Source organism: Pseudozyma flocculosa, assembly GCF_000417875.1.
Source record: "Pseudozyma flocculosa PF-1 unplaced genomic scaffold scaffold00006, whole genome shotgun sequence".
Classification (NCBI taxonomy): Eukaryota; Fungi; Basidiomycota; class Ustilaginomycetes; order Ustilaginales; family Ustilaginaceae; genus Pseudozyma; species Pseudozyma flocculosa.
Window position 1 is genome coordinate 731,365 of NW_006920874.1, and position 25,308 is coordinate 756,672.

Consider the following 25,308-nt stretch of genomic DNA (forward strand, 5'->3'; position numbering starts at 1 on the left):
CCACTTGGCCTGCCGTCTCTGTTGCGCACGGCCGCCTGTGTCTCTCTACCTTCCTGCCCTCGACCTTCTTTCATTCCGACTCGCCCCGCCGCCCTCTCGAGACATCTCCCAAGCAGCAGGGATGAGCACGTCGAAACGCAGCTCCCCTCCACCCTCACCCGCCTTTTTGCATCGACACAAACGAGCACGCCACTCGCCCTCGCCACCTGCTGCCTCGACCGCGAGGAGTTCGACCTCAACGTCGACGGACCTGTTTGCGATAGCAGCACGGATCCGGGCGGATCGAAGGGAGCGGGACGAGTACCTGGAGCGGCAGCACCTTGCAGACCTCGCCGCAGAGGATGGCTCCGAGTGGCGCAGCGCGGGCGTAGGTGCGTTTGGAGCGGGGAGCGGCGCGATGGACGACATGGACGAGGAAGAGTACACCGAGTTCGTACGAAGTGAGTCCTTTTCTCCCTCGGGCCCTCCTGCCTTCATCGCTGCGCGCGATTCCTTGCGAGAGAGACGAGGGGAGGGTGCTGACGGCCGTCCTATCCTGTTCGATCTCTGCTCTTGACTCCTTCTCGTCGTGCGATTGCGGCACGGTGCGGTACCAGGAGGGATGTACGACCGCGCGCAGAAATCGCACCACTCCTCGACCTACTTTTCCCACCGCCCCGCCTCTCCACCCGCCTCACCTCGAGATCGAGCCGGTCCTCGCGCCTCTCGACGATCCACAGCATCCTCCACCGCCTCCCACGATCGCGATCGCGGCAAAGAGAGGGGGTACGAGAAGACGGCAGAGGAGCGCGAGGCCAAACGACACCGGCGGGCGTGGAAGCGGTACATGAGGCGGTGGGATCAGGTCGTCTCGCTCTCCGCCCTCCTCAAGCAGGAGCGAGGAAGGGAGGAGGAGGGGCAGAGGAAGAGGTGGTGGGACCTTCCCTGGCCCCTCGCTTCTCTCCTCTCCAGCTCGACATCGACGTCGCACCGCGAGCGCGCCGACAGGCCGAGCAACCTCATCGGCCCTTCCCTCCCTGCACCGCGCCACCATCCCCCGTCCTCGAGGCACAACGAGCAACAAGAGGAGGAGATCACACCACCCGCCATTGCCAACTTCCTCTTCTGCCATCCCTCCATCTCCTCCGCCTCATCGTCGAGCGACGTGAAGAGGGCAAAGGAAAACCTCCTGCGCGCCACGATACGAGCCTACCACCCGGATCGCTCCGCGGCCACCCTGCTCGCCGTCGCCGATCCCACGGATAGGGACAGGGTGCAGACCATGATCCTCGCCGTCTCGCAGGGTCTCAACTCGTTGCTGGAGCAGGTCAGGAATGGCACGGCATGAAGGAGACAAGGGGGCATGCGTACGTGTCTGCATGAGAGAGAGAGCTGCGTGGGAGCGCGCGCTGCGATGCGTGCAGCGCGAGCGCCGAGGATGCTGTGCAGTGCGAAGTCAAGGCGAGGCAGCGGATAGGCAAGCAAGGATGAAAAAACCACGTATGCAGATGATGAGCAGAAAGCAGATGAAGGGCTCGCAGCGCCCATCGAGGAAACCGACGGGGGCTACGACGCCTGGTGGACGCTGGACGATGCACCTTGCGGCCTCTAGACGACACCGACAGTGCAGGAGCACCGGAAGGTGCCCCAGCTCTCGCTCCGCCCCTGGCCCAGCTTGCCACCCTCGAGATAGGCGACGCCGAGCAGGTTGCTGCTCTTCCAGCCCCAGCTCTGGCTGAGGGAGAAGTAGTCGGGCGCCGAGCTGAAGCGCGTCAGCGCATTGCCAAACGGCGAGGGACAGTGGATCGAAAAGTAGGCGCGCAGCATGCGGCGCGGATCGCGGTAGGCGATCGACGGCGTCGGGCACACCTCGTACACGGCCGGACCGCCGTCAAACAGCGGAACAACGGGGACGTTGCCGTGTACGCCCGGACCGGCGCCTGCCGGGTGCGGGCTCGACGACGGCGACGACGTCGAGGGGCGGTGCATGCTGCTTGTAGGACGCGACGATCCGCCCGCTGCCGATGTCGATGCGTGTGCTGCGCCGCCCAGGTTGTCGGGGGTCGAGGCCGAAGCGCGGGCCGCGCTGCCAAAGCCGAAGCTGGTCAGGGCACTGCCGCCCGGCAGCGTCAATGTCGAGCCCATCTCGGTGCCGATCGGCGTGTTGTGCAGGCTAATGCCGCCCGTACGGTGAGGGGTCGACGTGGTGCCCGGATCTAAGAAGCTGCGAGTGGCGTCTCGACGTTGAGGTGTCGTGTCGAACTGCGTTGAGTTGCGGCTCGTTTCGCCGCTGCCGCCGCCCAGCGACGCCGACACTGTTGCGATACTGCTTGACCTAGGCAGGTTGTCATGCTGCCGCGGGCTGGACCTGCCAAGGGAGCTGGAAGTGTCGGTACCCGTGTTGCCGGCGCCGGGCTGCAGTCGATGGGTAGGCAAGAGCGACCGTCGTGCAATCCGTGAGGGCGACTCAGCCTCTGCGAAGTCGGCGCCAGCGGTAGCGGTGGCGGGCGCAGCTGCAGATGCGTTTGTAGAGTCATGCGGTTGGCCAGCCGCCGTCGTTGGCGAAGAGGTCGGTGACATCGGGAACGGCATGGGTGCGGACGGCGGCGGCAGGGACTCTGTAGGGTTGTGTCGATGCAGGTAGATGCCAAGCTGGATGCCCTTAGCCTTCTTGATGGCCTGTACGTAGAGGTTCCAGATCGAGCCGGCGTAGAAAAAGCTGGGCGAGTAGAGGCGCTGCTTCTCGGGCAAGAGGTCGACGCCGAAGAACTCGACTCCCAGTCGCAACGGTTCGTAGCCAGTCCATCTCTCGATATGTGCGGGGATAGGCATGGAAGCTGCGCCCTCGGCGTCATCCAGCAGCTCGTCGTCGTCGTGGTGCGGGCGGTCCATGCCCGATGCGTCGTCTCCATCCGCCGGTAGGCTGCCGAACTGTCGCAGCAGAGGAGTTTCGCCGCGCTCGTTGCGTTGCAGTCGGGACAGATGGCTTCGGGTCGGCCTACGGACCTCGGCAGAGGGACGTTTTCCCTTCTCGCCAAGCTCGCGGCCGGTCGCGACGGCGTTGGCGATGCCAAAGAAATGGAGACGGTCCCTCTTTGGTTTGCCCGGCGCCATAGCTTCGCGAAGCGTCAGGGGAGCCGGTAGAGGCACAGTGTTGGGCAGCTGCATGGCGGCGTTTCCCGTCGCGCCGAGACCCTGATAGAGTGAGGCGGAGGTGCTCGGCGACGGGGGCCGTATGGTGCTGTGCGGGTCAGACGCCAAGTGGGACGGTCGTCCGTCGATCGTGGATGATCCTGCCGCTGCCTGCGTCGGACCGCAGACGTCCAAGAGGCCGTCGCCGAGCCGGGTGGTGTCGTCAGAAGGGACCAGGAAGTACCTCTTGGATAGCAGAGCGCTCGAACCTCCCGCGGACCCCGTGAGGAGCGGCGATGCACCGCGACCTCCCAGCGACTGCGTCGACATGCTAGCATCCGGCCCGAGGAAGTCTCCCTGCAGCAGAGGGGTAGACTCGCGCTTGCGCCTGTTGCTGCCTCCGCCACCGCTGTCGGCGTCGCAGGCTTGTACAAAGTCGTTGAGCACGCTCGACACGCCCAGTTCAACATTGCCCTCGGCCGACGGCGGCAGTTGCACGCTGTTGTTGCCTTCGAGGGACGTGTTGACGGCCCAGCTGCCCTCAAGCCCGGCATCGTTTTCATCGTCGAGCGTTGGCAGCGATGGCGCGCGAGAACCTCGGCTGCAGGACAAGACGTGGTTCCTCAGCTCCGAGCCGGCCCACAAGGCGGCCTGTAGCACCGACAAGGGCGTGTACGGCCGTCCGGTGGAGGGAGAAAGGTCGCAGCTGATCTTGTTGAGCTCTCTGAACGACATGTGAGTATAGTAGATGCCGCTAGCGAACAGCTGCGTGTACTCGTGCTCGTCGTCCACCTCGTCTTGGCTGTCCTCGTCTCTGGCCCCGTCGTTCTGATCATTACCGGTACCAGCACCTGCGGAAGTGGGCGTCCGTCGACCCTTCGTGGCCGTGCTCGGTTCGTGTTCGTCATCGCGGCTGTGACGGCCGATGTTGCTGCCGCTGCGCGGCTGCGGTGCGAATCCGAAGCCGCGGAAGTCGGATGGCGGTGGCGAGGTCGGGGACCGCGAAGCGCCATCGGCTGTGCTGGCCTCAGATGCAGTGTCGTCAACATCACCTAGGCCGTCGTCGTCGTCCTCGCCCAAATGTCCCCATAGGTAGGCGTCGATGGCCGAGAGCCTCTCCTTTTGGGCACGACGCATCTCGACGACCCGCTTGGCAAATTGGTAGCGGTCCCACTCAGACCGGACGAAGAAGCTGTCCGATGAGATCAATGCCCTGACCCAGGTGCTCGGCATCGAAGGGTACGACCAGGCCCGCACGTAAGGGATTGATAGCGGCGACTCCGGGTCGGGCATCTCGCCCTTGGGCAGCAGTGCAGGAGCGAGCAAGTCGACATCGCCGCTCAGGATGCGGCCGGCGTGAATAGAGAGCTTGCTGAGGTCGCCCTCATCCCGGGCGGCGTTGATGCGGTCCTGCAGCTCCTGTGACCGGACCTGATCGGCGACTTCTTCCGCGTCGAAGACGTCGATTCCCCAGCGAGCGAACCAGCAGGCGCAGGCCTCGCCGATTCGATCGGCGGGGAGGCCATAGTGCGAGGTGGGAAGCTGCGCGGGTCTCCGTGACTCTGCGCGTGTCCTTGCCGTACCCCTGTCGCTCGTCGAATCATCCTTCGTTGCTTTGTCCTTGCCAGATCTCCTCGGATGAGGTTCGGCCGGATTTGCGGTATCCGACTGCATCTCCGCCGAGCTTCCGCGTTGCTGTACAGACGACAGTCGTCCGGAGCCTGCCAGCCCTGCTTGGGAGAAGCCGTCTGCGGTGACTTCGCCTCCGAACGACTCGCGATACCGCTTGAGATTCGACGAGCTTGAACCGATCCTCTCATCAGACCCGTTGAGGGACAGCTCGCTGGCCCGCTGAGACAACTCAGCCTCCTGCAGCATCGTCGAGCCTGGAAGCTTGTCGTCGAACGACGGCGTGCCCTTGGAGCCTTGCTTCTCTTCAAGGCGTGGGCTCGTCTCGTTCCTCGACGGCGGTGGCAGAGGTTTTCCGAGGTCCTCGAGCGTCCTGATGGGACCCTGCAGCTCCCAGTCCCATTCTGTGCCCGAATCGTCGCTGTCGCCGTCGCCATCGCTGTCGGCGGTGGCCGTCTCTAGCTCCGAGGATGCCACGGCGCCCTCAATGCCCCTGCCGATGGCAAAGCGCAGGTAGTGCGAGATTGTGTAGGGGGTGAGCGAGCAGAGTACGAGCGTGAGGGCCTGGGAGGTGATGCTGGGGATGTTGAGGTAGAGCGACGTGGCGAGGAGCGAGAGGAGAAAGCGGGGCGTAGCAGGATGAGAATCCGGGCCGATGGTCTCGTTTTCGAGGTGACCGACGGCCTGCGACTTGCCAAACTCGATCGTGTAGGCGGGCGAGAGCGGGTGTTCGCTGCAGGGATTGGCCCAGTAGGGCAGCACGAGCTCCGGTCCGCCCCCGTAGAGATGGGCGACGCAGTACTCGAAGGCGGAGCGGCTGATGTTGGGGTCATCAAAGCAGAGGTTGAGAATATCGGCGTTTTCGGTGCTGCCGCTGCGCGAGAGGTTGCTCGCTGTCCTGAGGTGGCTGTTGGCCGTAGTCTTGCCCATCGAAGAGGCCGCGGCCGAGGCAGCCACGTCTTCGGCATACCCGCCGCAGAGCATGGCTCGGAAGAAGCCCGACTGAATGAGGAACAGCCGATGCAGGCTGTACACTCGGCCAAACGCGCCAATCTTGACGTCGGAGCACTGGCCCTGCCGGAGGCCCAGCTCGTAGACGTGGGCCTGCATCGACATGGTACCAGAGAATGGTGGGTGCAAAGATAACCGGGTGGTGTCGACGGCCAGCAAGGGACGAGCAGTTGAGCAGATGCGCGAATGGCGATGGACGGGGAGGGACGATGGAGATAGCGGCTGGGCGGAGAGGGCCCCACCGGCACTGATATGGATTCTGGGGCCAGAGATTAAGGCAGGTTGCGTTGCTGGCCGTTGTGTGTCGGTGGACCGAGAGGTCCGAGCGGCGAGGTCCTCGCTTCTCCGTAGTTGGCTCCGTCGGGGATTCAGTGCAGTCGACAATGCAAGGTATGGGCAGATACTCGAGATGAGCGCAGCAGCTGTGCAGGCAGGCGTGCAGGCGGACGGGCAGATGGGCAGATGGACCGGAAGCGGACCGAGGGCTGAGCAGGAGAGACGGGGAGCGTGGCTAAAGTGTGTGCGGTGGGGACGGCGGACGGGCGAGTGATGGCCAACCGGCGGGATGCCAGCAGAGCGAGACCTCGTAGCGAAGGCGGAGACAGGTGGTGGTGATGGTGGTGGCCAGTCGAGCCCGTTTGCAAGCGGCGCCGGGCCGATCCGCAGCCAGTCTCAAGGCAACAAAGGGGACGTGCGTTGGCTCGCAACCAACGCCGCTTGGCAAGGCGCAGCGAGGGAGCGGACCCTTGCCTGGCCTGGACTGGACGGGACTGGCACGCCGCCCAACTTGCCCGCCGCATGCCCCCCTGCCTGTCACCGCACGCACACACACACGCGTACAGCCTCAGCGGCCATGGCGGACCCTGATCCGCACCGACCCCTCCACTTTTTGTTTGGCACGCCAGCTCCCCGCAGCCGTCCCTCCCTGCTTGGTCCGCTTCGACACGACGCCGACACGCAGGCAGGCCAATCGAAGCTAGACTGCCACCATCTATGCTGCCAGCGGGTGGGGACCGATGAAAGATCACTTTCAGATGGGCTTTCCACGCCGACACCATCGCTACCACGACCTTTCTCTGTCTTCCCAGGTCGGGCAGTGAGGACCGCCCCACCAGCCACATAACACAGACCACTTTTGCCAGACGTTCTCTCGGGAGATGGGTAGAGATCGTCCTGCTTTCGCATCGATCCAGACTGAGAAGGCGGCCACGACAGAAAACGGCGTTGCCATTCTGCTACTTTGTCGACTTCTTGGCGTCGTCCTTGGCCGCCGACGCCTCCTTGTCCTTGTCCTCGCCGCCTTCCTTGGCGTCCTTGTCGCCGTTTGCAAGGCCTACAGCCGCGTTGGAGCTCTCCTCTTCTCCCTTTTCGTTTTCCCTCCGGTTGTCCACCAGGCCGTGCAGCGCGATGACGGCGCGGATAAGGCTGCTCAGGTAGACGACCAGTAGCCGGTCGTTGTTGTCCACGGCGAAGCTCTTGGCCGCCTCGCTGTTCTTGTCCAGGTCAGGAAGCAGGTTGAAGATGTCCTGCAGGTTGTAGATGATCTGGTGGTTGACGGGAAGCTGCCCCTGGACAACGGCAGAGAGGTAATCACGGATCTCGAGCAGTCGCGACTGGAGACCCCTCAGCGACGAGAGCTGCGATGAAACCCGCGTGGAGAGCGTCCCCACCGCCGTCGTGTCGCGGATGTCGCGCAAGAGGTGCTCGACGCCAATCTCCTCGGCCTCTTCAGCCTCGATGGTTGATGGTACGTGCATAAACGTCTTCTGCGTCGCCGTGCCGTCCTGTAGAGCCGAGCGAACGCGGAGCAGCCAGAAAGGGTTGGAGAGGGTCAGAGAAGATCCGGATCTGGGCCGTTGGCTCAAGCTACCTCGGTGCACCACAGTCATGCTCTCTCTATTGATGCTATACTCTCTGGTGCGCGCAGCGTGTACTCACGTCCTTGATCTCCTCGACGGCGAGATATGCGTCCGTGGGGATGCCAACGTCCCGCTGCCTCGGGTCGACGATGACCATGACCGGTCTCGGGATGAAGCGCTTCATCAGCTCGTTGATCTCGAGGTCCGAAGCGCGCAGCCTTGGGCCCGTGTGATACCATCCGACCATCTTCTCCCGCGCGTTGACCTTCTTGAACATCTCCATCATGCCCGTGATGTAGTCGTGGTCCAGGAACCACGTCTTTGGGTCGCGCTCGTCTTCCTCAAAGGGCACGGCGAAGCTGTTGGCGACATTGATCGTCTTGCCGCCATTGAGCTCCTGGCCCAGCAGCACTCCGACGACGCGCTTGCGGGAGCCCGATGCCGACCGCGAGGCGTGATCTGTGACCGAAAGAAGGACTAGCGGGTGGACGATGACATTGGTCGAGGAGAGGTTGATCGTCTGGCGGCCAGAGGAGGGTCAGGTCGGAGCGCAAAGTTTCAGCAATCGATGCGCAGGCTGACAGGTACCATCCTCACATCCTTCAAGGGAAATGAGATGCTCACCTCCTGGGTTGTGGCCGGCATGGTGGACGACTATGCGGGCTGGAAGAAGGCTCGGGTCTGGCGATGGAGCAGACGGGACCGACGAATGATCGCTCTACGGGGGTACGCTTGAGGCTTGATCAAGGGCTTGAGTCGAGGATGTCGGTCGAAGAGATAGCGTGGGAGGCAAGTGATTGTGTCTGTAGCCGCGGCAAGAAGATGGTGTTGGTGACTAGGGTCGAGGTGGCCCCGCGGCGCCTTGACCTCGCCTCCACCCCGCCCGCCCGCCCGGCCGCGTTGGCCCTCTGCCGATCACGCACGCCGTTCCCTGGCCGCGGATCCGCACCTCGCCCCCCGAAAACTCCTCCACATCAGGCTGGCCCACGCCCGTTTCCCGAGCTTTTGATAAAGGAAGAAGCGGGCCAGCCAGGCCCACGCAGGCAAGCAGGCAGGCAGACAGGCAGCCGGGCAAGGCGGAGCCTCGGTGGCTCTCCTCTCGCTCTTTTCTTCCTCCTTCGCCGACGCCATTCTCGCCATCCTCACGCCCGGACACATCATGAGGCGGATCCTCACGCACAGGCTAATAGCAACCGCATGTACGGCCTCGCTGCCAGCAGCAGGCGGTGCAGGTCGCCCGAGCACCTCGAGCTTGCTCCGAAACCTACCGCCCTGCCACCACCGCCATGCTAGCAGCATCGGCAGCGCCAGCGCCAGCGCCAGCCTCGCCCCTCTCACTCAGCAAGACGTACGCGCCACGCTCCGACAACCCCACCACCTGACGACGCGAACAGCCACCCAGATGCAGCTGCCCATCTTCACCGCACGCAACGAGCAGGTACAGGTGCTCGACAGCCCGGCTCAGTTCTACCAGACTCTCAAGCAGAAAATCTCGTCCGCGCAGCAGCGCATCTTTCTCGCATCCCTCTACGTCGGCAAGGAGGAGATCGAGCTCATCGAACACATCCGAGCAGCGCTCCAGTCCAGGCGCGCCCTACGCCTCACAGTCCTCGCCGATGCGCTCAGATCCACCCGCGAGTCCTCACCGAACCCCTCCTCCGCCTCGCTGCTCGCTTCCCTCGCCCGCGACTTCCCCAACCAGGTAGACGTCAGGCTCTACCACACGCCCAGCCTCAAGGGCCTCACGAAGCGCCTTGTCGGGAAGCGCTTCAACGAGGGGTGGGGCCTGCAGCACATGAAGATCTACGGGTTCGACGACGACGTCATCGTTAGCGGCGCCAACCTCTCTCGAGACTACTTCACCAACCGGAAGGACCGCTACGTCGTCTTTGTCCAACAGCAGCAGATCGCAAACTACCTCCACTCGCTCGTCCTCCTCGCCGCTCGCTTCAGCTATCACCTCGCATCGACCGAGTCACCCGCCAGTTCTGAGAAGGCGACCGCCTACGCCGGATTCAGGCTCGAGTGGGACGGAGGGGACCGGCTTCTGTTGGGCGAGGATGCAGATGGCACGATATCGGAAGGCGGCACCCTTGGCCCATCCTCATCGAACCGGCTGCCAGAGCAAGGCTGGTCATCTACAGCGCAGGCGGCTGTCGAGGATTTCACGCGGCGATGGCACCAGCACACGCTCGAGACCCTCTCTCTGTCGTCTGGGGAGGATGCAGATGTCTACCTGGTCCCGCTCTTGCAGATGGGACCGCTGCGTATCCGCCAGGAGACGGCTGCCATCCCGCAGATCTTCCACCTCGCCGCATCCGCCTCGAACCTGGAAGGCAAGCCGGCCACCGTCGACCTGACGTCCGGCTACTTCTCGCTCTATCGACCGTACAAGGCGCTTCTCTCGGCGCCGTGCAAGGGTGACGTGCAGGAGCGTACCAGGATCATCTGCGCGGCGCCAGAGAGCAACGGCTTCTTCAAGAGCAAGGGCGTCAGCGGCTGGATCCCGGATGGCTACACGTGGTTTGAGAAGAAGTTCTGGGACGCGCTGAAGCGAAGCGGAAGGCTGTGGAACGGCGACGACGCCAAGGGTGGTGTCGAGATGAGCGAGTGGAAGAAGCAAGGCTGGACGTACCACGCCAAAGGTGAGCGCTCGCCGCCAACTCGCAGCTGCGGCCTCTTCTCGCGCCGACGTTCCCGCTGACCAGCGCAGCACCCTTGTGCACTCTCCTGGCTGCCGCACTTGAACCAGGGATATGGTACACGCCGCCCCACTCAGCAACACCGACGCTCTTTCACGTCGGCTCGTCCAACTACGGCTCGAGATCGTCGGACCTGGATCTGGAATGCACGTTCCTCATCTCGATGAACTCGTCCTCGCCACTCTCGCATCGGGTCAAGGCGGAGGTCGAGGGGCTCAGGGCGGACGCCAAGGAGCGTGTCAACGAGGACCTCTTCAACCGACCCGACCGGAAGGTGCGCTGGAGGGTCAGGTTCGCCGCCTGGCTGGTCGGAGGTATGCTGTAGCGCCTGAACTGGTGGCTGGATGGCGCATGTCTGATCTTCCTGAGGCCGTGCAAGATACCCTGTCTGCGGAATGGATGTGCAACTGCTTTGCTCCTGTTCGCCAACAGTTCGCTGTGGCTCGTGTCCTTGATTGATCCCAGCGCGGTGCCCGTCTCTTTGCGTCGTGGACGTGGTTGGTCCGGTCGACATGTTGCTGCCTGGCCTGACCTGCCAGCCAAGACCCTGCATGTTGGCCGTCGGCCACCGTTTCCCGACATCCGAGGTTGCGCCTCGCCTCGCCTCGCCCCGCCTCGACGCTCACGCCACCCTTTGGCCAATGCCGGCGAGAAGAAAAAACGATCCGAGTCAGGTCCTCGGCTTGCTCTACCCTCCATCCCTCAACGCGACCACCACCATCACCTTCCTACCAGCACACGTTCGACCCCGAGAGGCAAACGACAACATGGCAGCAGCTACGACGGCATCCTCCGGCGACTTCCAGGTCCGGACCGCGACCGTGTCGCGCGTGACGAACGAGACGCAGATCGAGTGCACCCTCGGCCTCGACGTGCACCCCACCCTCGCGCCGCAGGTCATCAAGGTCAATACTGGCATTGGCTTCCTTGACCACGTAAGTAACGCCGTGCAGCTTCCCTCTCGTTTGGAAGGCAGGGTGTACTGACCATATCGTATCGTGCACCTTCTTCGTGCCCGCCCGCAGATGCTACACGCGCTGGCCAAGCACGGCGGCATGTCGCTGACGCTCAACTGCAAGGGCGACCTGTGGATCGACGACCACCATACCGCCGAGGACTGCGCGCTGGCGCTGGGTTCTGCCTTCAAAAAGGCGCTGGGACCCGTCAAGGGCATCAAGCGGTACGGCACGGGCCACGCCCCGCTCGACGAGGCGCTGTCGCGCGCCGTAATCGACATCTCGAGCCGCCCCTACTGCGTCGCCGAGCTCGGCCTGAAGCGCGAAAAGATCGGAGACCTCAGCTGCGAGATGATTCCGCACGTCTTCCACAGCTTCGCCATCGAGGCCGGCGTCACGCTCCACGTCGACTGCCTCCGCGGCGACAACGACCACCACAGGTGCGTCTCCCCCTCTCGCGCTCCGCAACCCCCGCGAGACCGTATGAAAGATTTTCTCTGACACCGTCGGCCTCACCTGACCTTCCCTGCGACCTCGTAACTAACAGGTCCGAGTCGGCGTTCAAGGCCCTCGCGCTGGCCATCAAGGAGGCCATCACGCGGACAGGCCTCGATGATGTCCCGAGCACCAAAGGTGGGTACCGGCTGCCGGTTCGCGCTTATCCTGCTCCCGCGACGTTGCTGACCAGCTGAACCACATCCTGATCCCTCGACCTCGCCACTTTCTTCGTCGTCTCAGGTGTCCTCTAAAGTGTTCGCTTCCTGCCCGAATTCGAGAGTCAGTTAGCTGCGTCCTTTGCCTAGGCGTCCATGCTCTCATTGAATCGCCTGGGCTTGAAGGGTGGGTCTGTGAGTGGACCTTAGACGACGGTGATGCGGACTTCGCCGTCGCCGAGTCGATGGAGCGTGAGCCAGAAGAACTTGTGCTCCGCTCAGCACCGAGTAGCGGTCGAGCCCGATCTCATTCCAGGGTTGAGCATCGGGAGTCTCCAACGAATGATCATCCGATTTCCCGATTGGGCACGCAGGCATGCGCGGCCAGCCATTCCACCGACCGCTCAAGATTTGAAACACGCCAGCAGGTCACCGCACGGCACGTCGGACCGCCACCGTCGAGGCAGCCCCGGGGGCATGAGCGAGACCCGGTAGGACTTGGTTTGCTTGGTATGCGTCTCGCCACCCGCGTTGAGCAGCTCAGTCGGCGTCTTCGTCGTGCCTCTGCCAGGAACCTCTGCGGGGCGCGTTGAATCGAGTCGGGCAGGGGGCGTCGGTCAGCGCCTGGTCGTGGGGCTCGACCTAGGGCATGAAGGCGTTCAACGGCCGAGACAGAAAGAGTGGCTCTCGAAGCTCGACCTGGCCAGGCCCTGTACATACGGAGATGGTTCAGTTATGCTCGTACAGCACGAACCGGTCACTTTCTGTTTCGTGGCGCGGCGAGGAGCGCCGTCGAGGCCGACGAAGATGACCACGGAAGGCTTTCACGAACAAAGCCGTCCATCGTGGGAGAGAGGCGGGAACCGCATCGTTCATCTGCTGGGCGGCCCGACACACGACTACATCGGTGCTACCGGTACTCACACTACCACGCCCGCGCTCTCCAAATGGGCATCGCGTGCTGGGGTCCAGAGCACTTTGGGCGCCACCGAGCCTGGAAGCGAGGCTCCTCGTTCCTCCACACCAACAGGGCCGGGCGGCTAGCCCGGTGGCGACGGGCCGGGGCAGGCTAGGGTCTACTCGCGACCTCGGCTGGCACTCGTTCAATACCCGTATGGCTGAGTCGGGAAAAGTTGGGCGCTCCGCTTGGCTGCTACGGCGAGAGGCGAGCGGTAAAGATGCATGGCTGAATTGACCGACCTCGAGGTCCAGGATGCCATTTACTTATCCTCGAGGATCGACCTACAGCAAGGGTTCACCTAGCCAAGACGACCGAACGAGAGCAACTCGAAGATTTCGAGGCTGTGAAGATGATGTAAGTCGAAGAGCCAGCAGTTGCTGCGCAAGAACGACCGGGAGCGGGATGCTGCTACTGCTGCGCCGGCGGGGCTGGATAAAAGTGATGGCCGCCAAGAGACCGCTGCGCCGCCCGACATACGTATGTGCGACCGAAGACCGGCAGCGGACTACGGCTACATCTCCGCTCCCATCCCGAGACCGATGATGGCGCGACGGAGCTCCGAAAAGCGGGGAGGTTGCCTGTATGTCCCTCGTCGGGCCGGAGAAGCTGAGCGTGCGTTGGTGGAGGTCAGGACGGGGGCGCCACCGTGACATGACAGAATCGGGCTACGGCGGTCGCAACTCAGCCAGCCACGATTTGCACTCGCGACGACCGAGAGGCTGAAGCTAAAAAGTAGCCGTGGAGAGCGGAGGCGGAGTGAAGAACAAGTAGATGGAGGGTGGCCGGGCAGGCACGGTATGACGATCGATGTGAGCTCGAAAGCGGACGTAGGTGAGTTGGCCCAAGGGTCGACGAGGTGGCTGGCGGGGTCGGGAAAGGACGACCACAGGGCATCGGCAGATGGGTCGGGTGTGTCGACTGCCGATGCATCGTGGGTCGGCATCGCACCCCCCCTCCGACGGACCTCATGCATCGTTGGCGTTGGACCCGTCTCGACAGCCAAAAAGGTTAAGCTCTCGCGGCCCGGCTGGCCAAGGCCTGCCTGCTGCCTGGCTGCCTGGCTGAGTCCGAAGAAGGTTGAGACACGGCACACGGGCCCAGAACTCGCCTGCACCGCCTCGTCGGATGGCCCGTCTCTTAGCCTGTGTTCCGTATCGAGATGGAAGTTGGTACCCGTAGGTAGCAGCAAGGTGCGCCTGCCGCCCGCCATGCCGCAAGAGCTCAACATCGCAAAGGCAGGATCGCTGCAAGGCCACAAGATGGTTCGGACAGGCTGGGCAGGAGACTGACCGCCGCTTTCTGCCAGACCAACAAAGCAGTAATGGTGTGGCTCCCTGTTGGGCGACCAGAATTGGGCGCGTGCTCACAGAGTTTGAGCCCAGCCCGACTCCGCCCGCAAATCCCACGACGACACAAACAAGCAAGCAGCGAGTAAGCAAGCAGCAGGCACCGAGCAGGGGATACCCAGTTTGTGTCGATGATCAAGGCGGGTGCCAGCGTGCAAAGCGTCGCGCGGGAGTGTGCTTTGAGCTCACAGAGGCGGCGGCAACTTGATGAGAGTTTGATACGGTACGCTGAGAGCAGAGGGCCGAATACCATGCTCCGGGCATCGAGGACCCATACCGCCGTAAGCGTCATGCGGTGGGGGAGCTTAGTCCCCGCAAAGTAGCTCGCATGCCGAGGCACTTATAGCAGCCAGAAGATAGGTATATACAGCCGTAGCCTGGGACGGGAGTGCGGCGAAGGAAGTTGCCGCCTGCGGCCGCGGATACAGTATCGGTACGGGGAGTGAGCGCAAGCAAGGGTTCCCGAACCCGATGGTTGGCATACCGGTACTCAGCCCGCCCGACCGCCCGCGCGACAGGTCAATCGGACAGGTTACCGGTACGGGTAGGTCGACGTCGGGCGACGAGGTGGCAGATCTTTGGCGAGCAACATCAGACGAGCGACAGGGGTCGCGAGGTGAGACAAAAGGCTCATCCTCGACAGTCCTGCCTTGTCGCGCCCGAGGAGTCGAGTGTGGCCATGCCAAGCATGTTGCTCGATGCTACGGTATGGACGGCACGTTTGTGTCTGTGCCGATGGCGATACAGACGAAGGCGGGGCCAGGTCTGGACGAGGAGTAGGGTCGTGTGGTATGAGGTTCGGCGGCGGCTTGGAAGGCCTGTCTCACACGGAAATGGGTTTGCGAGGCGAGGCGGTGCTGTCGAACAGGCGGCTGGTGACAGGGTTCGCAAGTGGCCGAGGTGTCAGAGTGCGAAAACCAATGTCCAAGGCTTGCTGGCCAAGGGCGACAGAGACGCTTCTGTACCTACGTACCGCAGGTCCAGCATGCTCGTGCGGCGCCGATGTCGAAAGACGCCTAGCCTGTCTTGGCTTGCCGTTGGCCGGCTTGATCGTCTTGTCGCCGTGGCGTGTATGCTAGACACGGTGCCTAGTTACCGTGAAGCGGGAGCATTCTCCGGTCAGAGGGGGCCAGGAGGCGGCGTCCTCCATACATACGCGCGGCCGGCCAGCATGCAGGCAGGGTTCGGACCGTCGTCGCATGGGAGCCGCAGCTGCCGCCGCAGGAAAGCTGCAAGATTGCGACCATTGCCTGCAGCAGCTGAGACCGGCCTGTCTTGACGTGCCAAGCTAAGGCAGGCGGATATCTGGCTTGAGATAGAGCCTTCGTACCGATGGAAATGGCGGGAGGGAGGACGTGGTGTTGGTTTAGGCTGTGCCGAATCGACCCTTGCGCCGCTCTGGCCGGCCAGCCCACATCAGGTCCTAGGCCCAAATCGGGAAGTCGCCGCCACAGCGACACTCCATCCGAGACCCTCGGCGGCCGGTCGGCGGGCGGCGACCATCCGATCGGCATCGGCTTCGGGCTGGCCCCTGTGGTGGCCTTTGCAGACGCTCTGCTTGCTTGCCCTGGCTTGCCCTTGCTTGGCCACCAGCTCCAGCGGCCTTCGGAAGGGTGCCCTCGAAACCCGAATTGAGTCCTCTGACGAGCCGACCAGCGGGACGGGTGCAGCTTCCCCAGGCAACGTACTGTAACGGCTCGCTCGTTCTGTCTCCTCCCACCGTGGTTCAGCCTACGCCCGTTGGTGGTTTCAGCACGCTCCGAGATTGCCGCTCAGAGTCCGGACTCCGTGACGGAGCCAGCCCTTTGACCCTGCCGGCCAGCATCTCCAGCTTGTCGAACTGACGCAAGGCCACATGCCGTAGCGAACCTCGATGCCTGTTCGGCGTCATCAACAGCACAGAATGGCCGCACCATACCTGCAGTACAGTACTTGCTGTGGGGACCGTAGGGATCTCGATTGCAGGTAGACTGGTGCTGCTGAACGGGTGGCCGACGCCGGGCTTCGCAGCCTAGGAGGCGCGGCTAGTCAGCTGCGGCTGCACAAGCGAACAGCTGCAGGGCCCTGTCCTTCGGCGTACTCGGCTGGCATCAACCTCTGCGTCTAGCAGTTGACCCAGCGCCGGGCAGGCTAGGCCTGGGGAGGTGTCGACCAACAAGTCGATAGCGACGTTGATGCTCGACGCCCATCGCCGGCGTGCTACCTCTTGGGGGGTTCCGTCCCTGCACGAGTCTTTCTCGCAACAAGCCATGGCCGGCCTCCGAGGAAAAGCCACCCAGAATACCTTCCGACGATCAGCCGCCAGGTGAAATAGAATGAAAGAGAGAGAGGAGCATTCTTGATCAATCGAGTCGGTGAGTACAAGCACGGCATGCCTCTCCATGAGCTGAGGCGGGCCACGTCGGAACCACGCCGTTGACGCGTCCCCCGGCATCATACAGGATACAAGGGGCGAAGGGCCCGTTCCGCACAGCCCGCGGAAGATACATGCCAGAGGAGCCAGTCGCTTGCTTGCTCTTCGATCCGGATAATGGCCGCAGGGGTCAAGAGCAAGCAACCGTGCCGCATGGGGCGGTCCCTTCCTGCCGCCAGCCCCTCTGCTTGCTTGCGCAAAGATCGCCAGACCTCCTCTCGGAATTTCATGGCACGACAATGCGTTGCCTCGTATGTCGAGCAAATCTCGCCGCTTGTTTGTCCTGCCCAGCAATGACTGCGCACGAGAAAGAGAGGAGCGAGAGAGGAGAAAGGCGGTGAGCCCGCTGCACCCAGGACGGCTCAGCCCGCGGACAGGCCGCGAAGAGCTAGGCATGTAGCGCTACCCTGTACCTAGCAGCAGCGCAAAGTGCTACCGAAGGCGGCGGGCGTGGGGCTGACCAACTCCGATGCAGCGGGCGGCCATACAGGTTTACGATTCGTACGTACGTACTTTTTGGCGGCGAGTGCAGCCATACACCTACCAGCCAGCTCCATGGTGACCGCCAGCCCGACCGACCAGCAAGCCAGCGTGCATCTCGACAGCGCGAGGGCGGGTGTGTGCTCGCAGTGTGACACCCGCGGAACGGCTCCTCGTCGTCAGGGGTTGCAGCTAGAACGAGTACTTAGAGTCCCGGTAGCGCCGCCCATGACCCTAGCCTAGGCTACAGGGTGGCCTAGACTGTAGCCTGACCTGACCTCCCGCCAGACTCGCAATGGCCTCGCCCCGTCCGATTGTGGCTATCGCCCCGCCCGCGGACGTCGGGCCAAGATTGCTGCCCTTCTTTTGTTTGCATCGACCTCGGCACTACATACATATGTATCAACGCTGCTCTTGCTTCCCCTCTAGCCTGCGTGACTCTGGCAAGATGAGGGCCAATGCGGCATTCAGAAAGCGGACCGGCCAGACAGGTTCATGAGGCCCGGCGACGCCGCCTAGCCTGGTACTTCTGGTACTTTCCTGCACGCTGTTGCTGTCGGCGCCGGAAGGGGCTGCTGCTTATGTACGGCGATGGTGTCTGCTACGTATGCCATCCGTGTCTCAAGGAATGATGGTGTTGTCTCAACGCTGCATCCTCGCACGCCCTCGTCGACCCTACGAACTGTATGTACAGCGCGCTCGAATCCGGATCTGCAACGACCAGGCTCTCGCCCCCCCCTCTCCCTCACTCGAAGAGCAGCCTCTCCGTCACCCTACTCTGGAGCCCTCTCGCTCTTGCCTTCCCACCGTACCCCTCTCCTCCGACACCTGCTCCCGCTCCAGTCTCGGCGTCGACTCGCCGTCCCCAGCGGCCATTTCCCTGCCCTTTCCCATCCAACCTCGCTCGCGGTCCGACGCCCATCAGTTGATTGACAGCCCGTCCCTCGGTGGCAAACTGCCTGCGGCATCCTGGGTACACGCACAGGCTATCGCTCAGCCCTTGCCGAATCGCAGTGCCGCTCGGCGCTCCAGGGTCAGTCCAGACGCCCTCGACACGCCCAGACAGCAGGTGCTTCCAGGACCCTCAGCACAGTCCTCAGCACCCCACACGCCAGAGTGGCCTCGAGCAGAGTAGTAGCTCGGGCGCTTGGTTCGCCGCTGTTGGATCCTCTTCCGGTCCTGATTAGTACGTCCGCCCTCTCACTACCGATCCTTGTCCTCATCAACCCTCGCCCTGCAGTCCGTCCCAGCCTCTGCTCCGTTTCGACAACCTTCAACCCGGTCTCGTTCCCCGACCTTGCCACCTGCCTTCTCTACCACCATCATCGCCGTCACCTCCATCGTCACCGCTGCCATCGCCACCATCCACAGCGTCGCCGGCAACCACACCCCTTTCTCCTCGCCTAGCGCTCCCTAAGCCCCTTCGTACAGGCCCTTCGATCGCCGCCATCCTATCAACATCCAGCATCGACGGCTAAACTTCCTGCCCGACATCGTCGCCTTGCTTGTGGACCCGGCTCGACCTATCAGACGACCACGGGTGGTGTCTAGACCTGCTATCGCTCCAATCCCCGGCCACCGGCTCGGCTGGCTTCCTCGGACTCACATTTGCTCGGCCCAGAACCTCGTCCTGGTTCCCCGTCTGCCTTCCTGACCAGCCCCTCGAAGCAACAGCGACGCTCTCCAACACCCCTCCTCTTCTTCGAACAGCTAGGCACTTTCCTGTTCCAGCGTCCCCGTCGCACTCTATCAGCACACCACCTCGACGCCAGGTACCTGCGCCTCTGCCTCATCTGAGTGAGTCAAGAACCTGCTGCGCTGCTCGTCGCTCGTGTGTTGGCGGTGAATTGGTGGTGTAGGCAGCAAGGTGGAAGACGCTCAAGGTTCACGGGTGGCTGCGCTTGTTGCAGGGGACGTCCCTGGCCCGGTGCATATCTGGGGGGCTTGCCTCGACGCGACAAAGCTGGCAGCCACCGCATCACCCTACCAGTCTAGCAAAGGCCGGGACGATGCTCGATGTCCAGCCGCGTTCGACAAAAGTATTCGACAAGGGACGGAGATCGTGCCAAAAGCGCGCGTCGGGCTCCAGAGCGGTGGCCACCGGCCTGGTCGGGCGGGACAGGGGCCGTTGATCTGCGCCGGTTCAGCGCCAGTCGGTGCGAGCACTGCAAGCATCTTGGCAGCTCAGTGGATCCTGTGCCGGTGCGGCAAGGCCCGGACTGGAAGGTGCATCGGACGGAGCCTCTCGGTGCACGCCATGCTGCCTGGCGGAAGGGATAGAGTTCACGGCCGCGCCCTCCGTGTGCCGTCTCGGCATGCTCAAGGTTCCTCTGCTGGGTCAAGGAGCAAGCAGGACTTGCGCTGGTCGCCTGGCGGAATGGACCGCTTCTTCCCGCCGCTCCCAGCAGCTCGGGCCCGCTTGCCTGCGCTCTTGCTTCCGCAACAGGCCTGACTGCTCTGAGCCCGCTCTCTACCTGTCGCGGGCCTCTTCACGGCGGCGTAGTTGTCTCAGCCTACCTGCCGCGGCGCACGCTAGATATAAGATGAGCGGCCCAGCTGACCCGCCCCTTCCCTGACTTCTCTCTGCCCCCTCATCATCGTCTCTTGGTTCTCATCCGCAGAAGATACCAACGCGGCTCCGAGCTCGCGCGTCCCGCTAGGCGCAGCTTTCCTTGATCCCTTCGTCTACCGTCGAGCCAACAGGTCGGCGTCAACCACTCGAGCCGTTGGCAGCACTCGGAGATCAGCCTTGTATCGGGAGCTCTTCTTCTGCCCCTGCTTCCTGACCCCGGCCTGACGCCCGCCGCGCATATGCTTAGGCAGGCCCCGGACTCGACAATGCCCGCCTCTGCTGTTCGTTCAGCTAGGCGATCCTCCCGCCGAGCGTCGCGCGACAACCTGCGAGCATCCGCACATCGGAGCCAGCCGCCTGCGACGGCGCCGCCCTTTCGTCTCAACCCGCTGTGGCCAGAGCTGCCGCAGCGCAACTACGCCATCGGCCCCATTGAGGCCGAGGTTTCGGGCTCATCCGCCTCGGAGACTTCGGCATCGGCATCGAGCCCGGCAACCCCTCGGAGGTCGGCCGAAGAGCTGGCGGCCCAGGTCATTGACATGCAAGAGTTGGAGCTGGCCGACCTGGTGCACCAGAGGCAGGTGGCCCGCAACCTGGCCATCGAACAGGTCGAGCGCCAGCGTCAGCAGGACTGGGAGCGCGACCAATACTACATTCGCCTCAGCGAAGAGGCGCGCAGGGTCACGCAGATGCAGCAGCCGCGTCAACACGAGCCGCAGCAGGACGTCCGACAGCAGCAGTGGTCGAGTGGCAGGTCGAGAAGCGACCGCCATCGCCATGCTACGCCGCCGCCGCTCGCCGATCAGACCGCCTGGTCGCAGACGCACACCAACACGCCGTCCTCGAGCTCCCAGGAACCTCGCGATCCGCAACACAAGGTGTACCTGCTCAACTGCCGACACTGCGGCAACTTCCTGAGCGACCGTGGCATGAGGGCGGTGCTCCTGCTCAAGCCCAACATCACCCTCTACAGCACCGACGCGGTGCCCAGCAACTGCGGCCCCTACTACAGCCCCTCGACATTCCACGGTGGCGTCGACCCGCTCGAGCCGCCGATCGAGCGAACGTGCAACTGCCTCACGCAAAGCCTCGGCTGCCATGGCTGCGGCAACCAGGTCGGCTACAGTATCCTCTCGCCCTGTGACCAGTGCAACAGCAGCGTCCAGAAGCACCAGCGCAGCTCCAACGGCCACCGCACCGTGCTCCACTGCTCCGAGATCTCGGTGCGCGAGCGCCGTTACGTGCCCGGCGAGCCGGGCGTGCGCGCGGCCCCCTACCAGTGCGAGGCTGCCGTGGCACCGTCCACCCCTCATGCCGCGCTTCGACGCCAGACGCCCCGGATCCGCGACTACGCTTCGGAGCGAGCAGGCTACCCGGACTTTTACGACGTGGACGAGGACGACGACGTCGACCCCGAGAAGACCGATTTCACCGCGCAGGCGTACCAGCAGCACCAGCTCCACGACGTTGACCCCAGGCAGCTCCGTGAACCTCGGTCGACCCGATCGAATCTGCGCCCCACGGGCAGCGGCAAAGAGGCCCGAGTGCTTCGCAGGGGAGACGTCATCTACTGGTCGGACCTCGTCTCTGGAGGCGAGAGGACGCAGCCCTTCGATCCGGACCCCATCCTCCAGATGCCGGCGGCGGGTCGCTGATGGCATCGAGTGCCCGGTACGTTCGCACGAATAGCGATCGCAGCGCTGCTCCTGGGAACGATCAAGCCTCTATGCCCGTCGTCGCGACCATGGTCCACGCAGCAACACGGGCCACCTGAGCCTAGGCATGCTCTCCTTTACACCATTCCGTCCGCTCCACTCCTCCTCTCCCCATCTTCTCATCTTCCCTCTCAGCCCCGATCGACTCCCATCATTGACAGTGCTGACTCTGCCACACGCATGCGCACGAGCATCCTCTGCCGCTCGTGTTGGCCCATGACCGCCACGCCCAGCATCCACATAGCATTTCCGTCCTACCTAGCCCCCTGTACACCGTCTCCGCTAATACCTCTCACGCATCTCTAGGCCATTCCGTTAATCTGTCACCGCCATCCCACCCATTTCGAAGACTGTCGTGTGAGCTGCTCTGTGGACAGTTGTTGGCGGCGTCGGGCGAGGACCTGTCCGACTTGACGATGGTCGCCTGCTCGTTTCCATTTTACGGTGGCGAGCAGATTTGAAGTTTTCTTCGAAAATCTCTTGTTCCCTTTCGAGTTGGCGTGTTGAGTCGTTGCTCTCGAAAAATTGTTGAGTTGCGATTTCTGGGATCAGCGACTCTGGATGCACTGATGGGTCCCTGATCTTTGCCTGATGGCCTGGCGATCAGCGACCTGCTGCCGAAAAGTCTGATTTGTGCTGGTGTCGGAAATTTTATTCGTGTTCGGGTTTTGGGGATGCTTTCCGAAAAACAGCGGCTTGCAGAAATCGAGCGGAAGCGCTCATTTTCAAAAAGGGGGGCCCAGCCGGCCTTTCCACGTCGAGCGAGCTGAGCTGGCCTGGCGTGGCCTTGCCTGCCTCCACATTCATCGCTCGCCGCTGGCTGGCGACAGAGGAAAGCAGGGCAGGGGCCTCTCGACTTGGTCTTCTCTGCCTTCCTCCCGACCATTTCCACCCCCACTCACCATCGCTCTCGTCTCCGCCCACATCGCTGCAGCCCGGCCACTATCGCGACTTTGAAGTCGAGCGATACGCGATGCCAACCTCATCAGCACACCAACTGCACGGCGTGGCACCGCCATCCCAGGACCTCCTCCGTCAGTGGCTGCAGCGTCACCTCGACCTCCTCCAGACCGAACGCGATGAGGAACAGCGGCAGTCCAAGCTGCTCCTCTCAAAGACGCCCCCAAAGGTACTCGAACACAATGGCCTGGCTCTCCTTGGCCTTGGTGTGGCCGGGATACGCATCGGGTTGGGCGCGAAGATGTGGGTGTGCTCCGTGGTGATAGGGCTCAACGTCCTCCCTGCTCCCGTCTCGGGCTCGGCGACATGAGGACAAGCCAGCGCCATCTGACCCTCTCTTTCTCTTCTCTCTCCGGGCTCCCCTATAGGCTGATCGAGCTGGAACGTCCGAGCGCCTACCACACCTCGACTGCCTTCCCCGCCCACTCGTTTCGACCAGGAGATCTGGCCGAGATCCAGGACCACAGCGTTTCCACCGTCGCCGAGCCGTCCTCCAAGTCATCCACCAAGTCTGCCGCCAAGTCCAAGACACAGCCAATCCAGGGCGTCGTATACAGGGTTTCTGACTCTCGCATCGTGCTGGCCGTCGGCAACCGCAAAAGGGGCAGCGGGAAAGCAAAGGCAGTTTCCCAGTCGGCAGCGGCAGCTTCAGGTGCGAACGGAGACGCCAAGTCCGACAAGCGCGATGCCCGCTCCGGTGATTCGACCAAGGTCAGCGGCGACGAGCTCGAGATTCCGGAGCGGGTGCGGCTCGTCAAGGTGGCCAATGAGGCCACCTACGATCGCATGGAGCGGACGCTGACCAGGCTCGCCAAGGCGCTCGGCGTCAACGTCAAGGCCAGCGGAAGCGGCGACAACGACAGCAGCGATGACGACGACGACGATGACGAGCCTGCCGCCGACGGCAACACCGTCTCTGCTCCAAGAACTGCATCCGGCGCGACAGCGCTGATCCGCACGCTTCTTGGCCTCGAGCGCCCAGCCTTTGCCGAGCCGCCTGTCGATCTACCACTTCCGCCCTTCAATGATCGGCTCAACGCATCGCAGCTCCAGGCCATCAGATTCGCCCTCTCTGCCAAGCAGGTCGCGCTCATTCACGGTCCGCCGGGGACTGGCAAAACGACAGCCATCGTCGAGCTGATCATGCAGCTGGTCGCGGGCAACCTAGGCGTCCCCGCCGCCAACGACGGGGCCGGTGCTCGCGACACCAGAGGAGTACGTATCCTCGTCTGCGGCGCTAGCAACCTCGCAGTAGACAATCTGCTGGAACGTATCGTCGGCAGACCGGAGCACCGCGAAGCACTCAAGAAGCGAGGGGCGGGCGGCCTCACCCGTCTTGGCCACCCCGCCCGGGTGCTGGCCTCGTTGCACGCCTCGACGCTCGATGCTCAGTCCTCGACCTCATCCGAAGGCCAGCTCGTCTCGGACGTGGCGACCGAACTCTCGTCTGCACTTGCCGCTCTTCGGCCACCTTCCGCAGCGAATACGGCGGGCAACAAGTCGGTCCGATCCCAACCGCGTCTCAAAGGCAACGAGAGGCGACAGCGGTGGGAGGAGGTGCGACAGCTGCGCAAGGAGTACCGGCAGCGGGAACGAGGCGTGACGAGGGCTATCCTGGACCGAGCCCAGATCGTGGTCGCCACCTGCCACGGTGCCGGCGGCAAGCAGCTGGCGGGCCGCGAGTTTGATGTCGTCATCATCGACGAAGCGTGTCAGGCGCTCGAGGCGGTGTGCTGGGTCCCCATCCTCAAGGTCAGGGAGGGTGGCAAGGTCATCCTCGCTGGTGACCACCTGCAGTTGCCGCCGACCGTCAAAAGTCTCAAGAAGGGCGACGGACATCGATCGGCCAGGAAGGAAAAGGGAAAGGGGGCAAAGAAGCAGGACAAGCAGACCGAATCCAAGGACAAGACAAAGGACGGTAGCGCTACTGGAGGCGAGAGCGACGCAAAGGCAAAAGACGACGAAGCCCAGCAGTCTTCTGGCGACGACGACGAGGAAGATGTCATCACCACCTTTGAAGTGGCACCTCATTCCGGCGACGGCGACAAGACAACCGCTCCGCAACGCACGACGCAGCTGCGGCCGCCGCGGACACTCGAGACGACACTCTTTTCGCGGCTGCTCGGCATGTACGGGCCGGGGCTCAAGACGCTCCTCTCGATCCAGTACCGCATGAACTCCGACATCATGGCCTTCCCCAACCTCGCCCTGTACGAATCGAGGCTCGAGGCGCACGACTCCTGTCGATCAATCTCGGTGCGGGATCTCGACAACTTCGTAGCACCGCCATCTCGATCCCGGCAGGACGGCGAGGACGGTCAAGGGGACGACGAAGAGGAGGTCGAGACGGCCAAAGTCGTCTTTTACGATACGGCCGGGTGCGAGATGTACGAGACGTCGTCGAGCGACCAGTCGGGCGACAGGGGCCCCTCGACGGCGGTAGGAGAGGGGAGCAAGAGCAACTACAACGAGGCCGACCTCGTACTCCGGCACATTTCACTCCTCGTCGCACGCGGCATCCGCGCCGAGCAGATCACCGTCCTCTCTCCCTACTCTGCCCAGGTCTCGCTCATCTCCTCACTCCTCCGCACCGCCACCTTTCCCCCTCCTCCTCCTCTTCCCACCGACGGAGGCGGATCGGCGGTGACGGCGGCGGCGGTCAACGGCGAGGCAATCGAGGTGGGCACCATCGACGGCATGCAGGGTCGCGAAAAGGACGTCGTCATCATCTCGCTGGTGCGCAGCAACGAAAACGGCCAGGTCGGCTTCCTCGACGAGAAGCGCAGGCTCAATGTCGCAATGACGCGCGCCAAGCGCCAGCTTGTCGTCGTCGGCGACTCGGAGACGGTGGCGGGACAGGGAGGGTACCTCAAGCAGTGGATGGATTGGCTCGACGAGAATGCCCTCGTCGAGAGCGTCGTGACGCTATCGATGGACTAG

The 25,308-nt window shown here is 63.4% G+C and overlaps 7 protein-coding genes across 7 annotated transcripts; 5 read left to right on the forward strand and 2 right to left on the reverse strand.

The window, feature by feature from the left end:
- Positions 1 to 121: 121 nt before the first annotated feature.
- PFL1_02350 (uncharacterized protein) lies at positions 122 to 1,327 on the forward strand (the record flags this gene model as incomplete). The annotated part of the gene is made up of 2 exons (XM_007879862.1): positions 122 to 440; positions 720 to 1,327. 2 exons carry the CDS (start codon positions 122 to 124, stop codon positions 1,325 to 1,327), a joined length of 927 nt encoding a protein of 308 aa, XP_007878053.1.
- Positions 1,328 to 1,587: 260 nt separating this feature from the next.
- Positions 1,588 to 5,856, reverse strand: PFL1_02351 (uncharacterized protein; the record flags this gene model as incomplete). Its single annotated transcript, XM_007879863.1, has 2 exons — positions 1,588 to 4,556; positions 4,695 to 5,856. The coding sequence occupies 2 exons, from the start codon at positions 5,854 to 5,856 to the stop codon at positions 1,588 to 1,590; spliced, it is 4,131 nt and encodes a 1,376-aa protein (XP_007878054.1).
- A 1,130-nt stretch (positions 5,857 to 6,986) lies between these two features.
- Positions 6,987 to 8,255, reverse strand: PFL1_02352 (uncharacterized protein; the record flags this gene model as incomplete). The annotated part of the gene is made up of 3 exons (XM_007879864.1): positions 6,987 to 7,535; positions 7,690 to 8,130; positions 8,235 to 8,255. The coding sequence occupies 3 exons, from the start codon at positions 8,253 to 8,255 to the stop codon at positions 6,987 to 6,989; spliced, it is 1,011 nt and encodes a 336-aa protein (XP_007878055.1).
- Positions 8,256 to 9,012: 757 nt separating this feature from the next.
- PFL1_02353 (uncharacterized protein) lies at positions 9,013 to 10,637 on the forward strand (the record flags this gene model as incomplete). Its single annotated transcript, XM_007879865.1, has 2 exons — positions 9,013 to 10,255; positions 10,363 to 10,637. The coding sequence occupies 2 exons, from the start codon at positions 9,013 to 9,015 to the stop codon at positions 10,635 to 10,637; spliced, it is 1,518 nt and encodes a 505-aa protein (XP_007878056.1).
- Positions 10,638 to 11,079: 442 nt separating this feature from the next.
- Positions 11,080 to 12,017, forward strand: PFL1_02354 (uncharacterized protein; the record flags this gene model as incomplete). The annotated part of the gene is made up of 4 exons (XM_007879866.1): positions 11,080 to 11,247; positions 11,338 to 11,708; positions 11,816 to 11,901; positions 12,007 to 12,017. 4 exons carry the CDS (start codon positions 11,080 to 11,082, stop codon positions 12,015 to 12,017), a joined length of 636 nt encoding a protein of 211 aa, XP_007878057.1.
- A 7,915-nt stretch (positions 12,018 to 19,932) lies between these two features.
- PFL1_02355 (uncharacterized protein) lies at positions 19,933 to 21,348 on the forward strand (the record flags this gene model as incomplete). The annotated part of the gene is made up of 1 exon (XM_007879867.1): positions 19,933 to 21,348. One exon carries the CDS (start codon positions 19,933 to 19,935, stop codon positions 21,346 to 21,348), a length of 1,416 nt encoding a protein of 471 aa, XP_007878058.1.
- Positions 21,349 to 22,381: 1,033 nt separating this feature from the next.
- On the forward strand, positions 22,382 to 25,308 carry PFL1_02356 (uncharacterized protein; the record flags this gene model as incomplete). The annotated part of the gene is made up of 2 exons (XM_007879868.1): positions 22,382 to 22,611; positions 22,737 to 25,308. 2 exons carry the CDS (start codon positions 22,382 to 22,384, stop codon positions 25,306 to 25,308), a joined length of 2,802 nt encoding a protein of 933 aa, XP_007878059.1.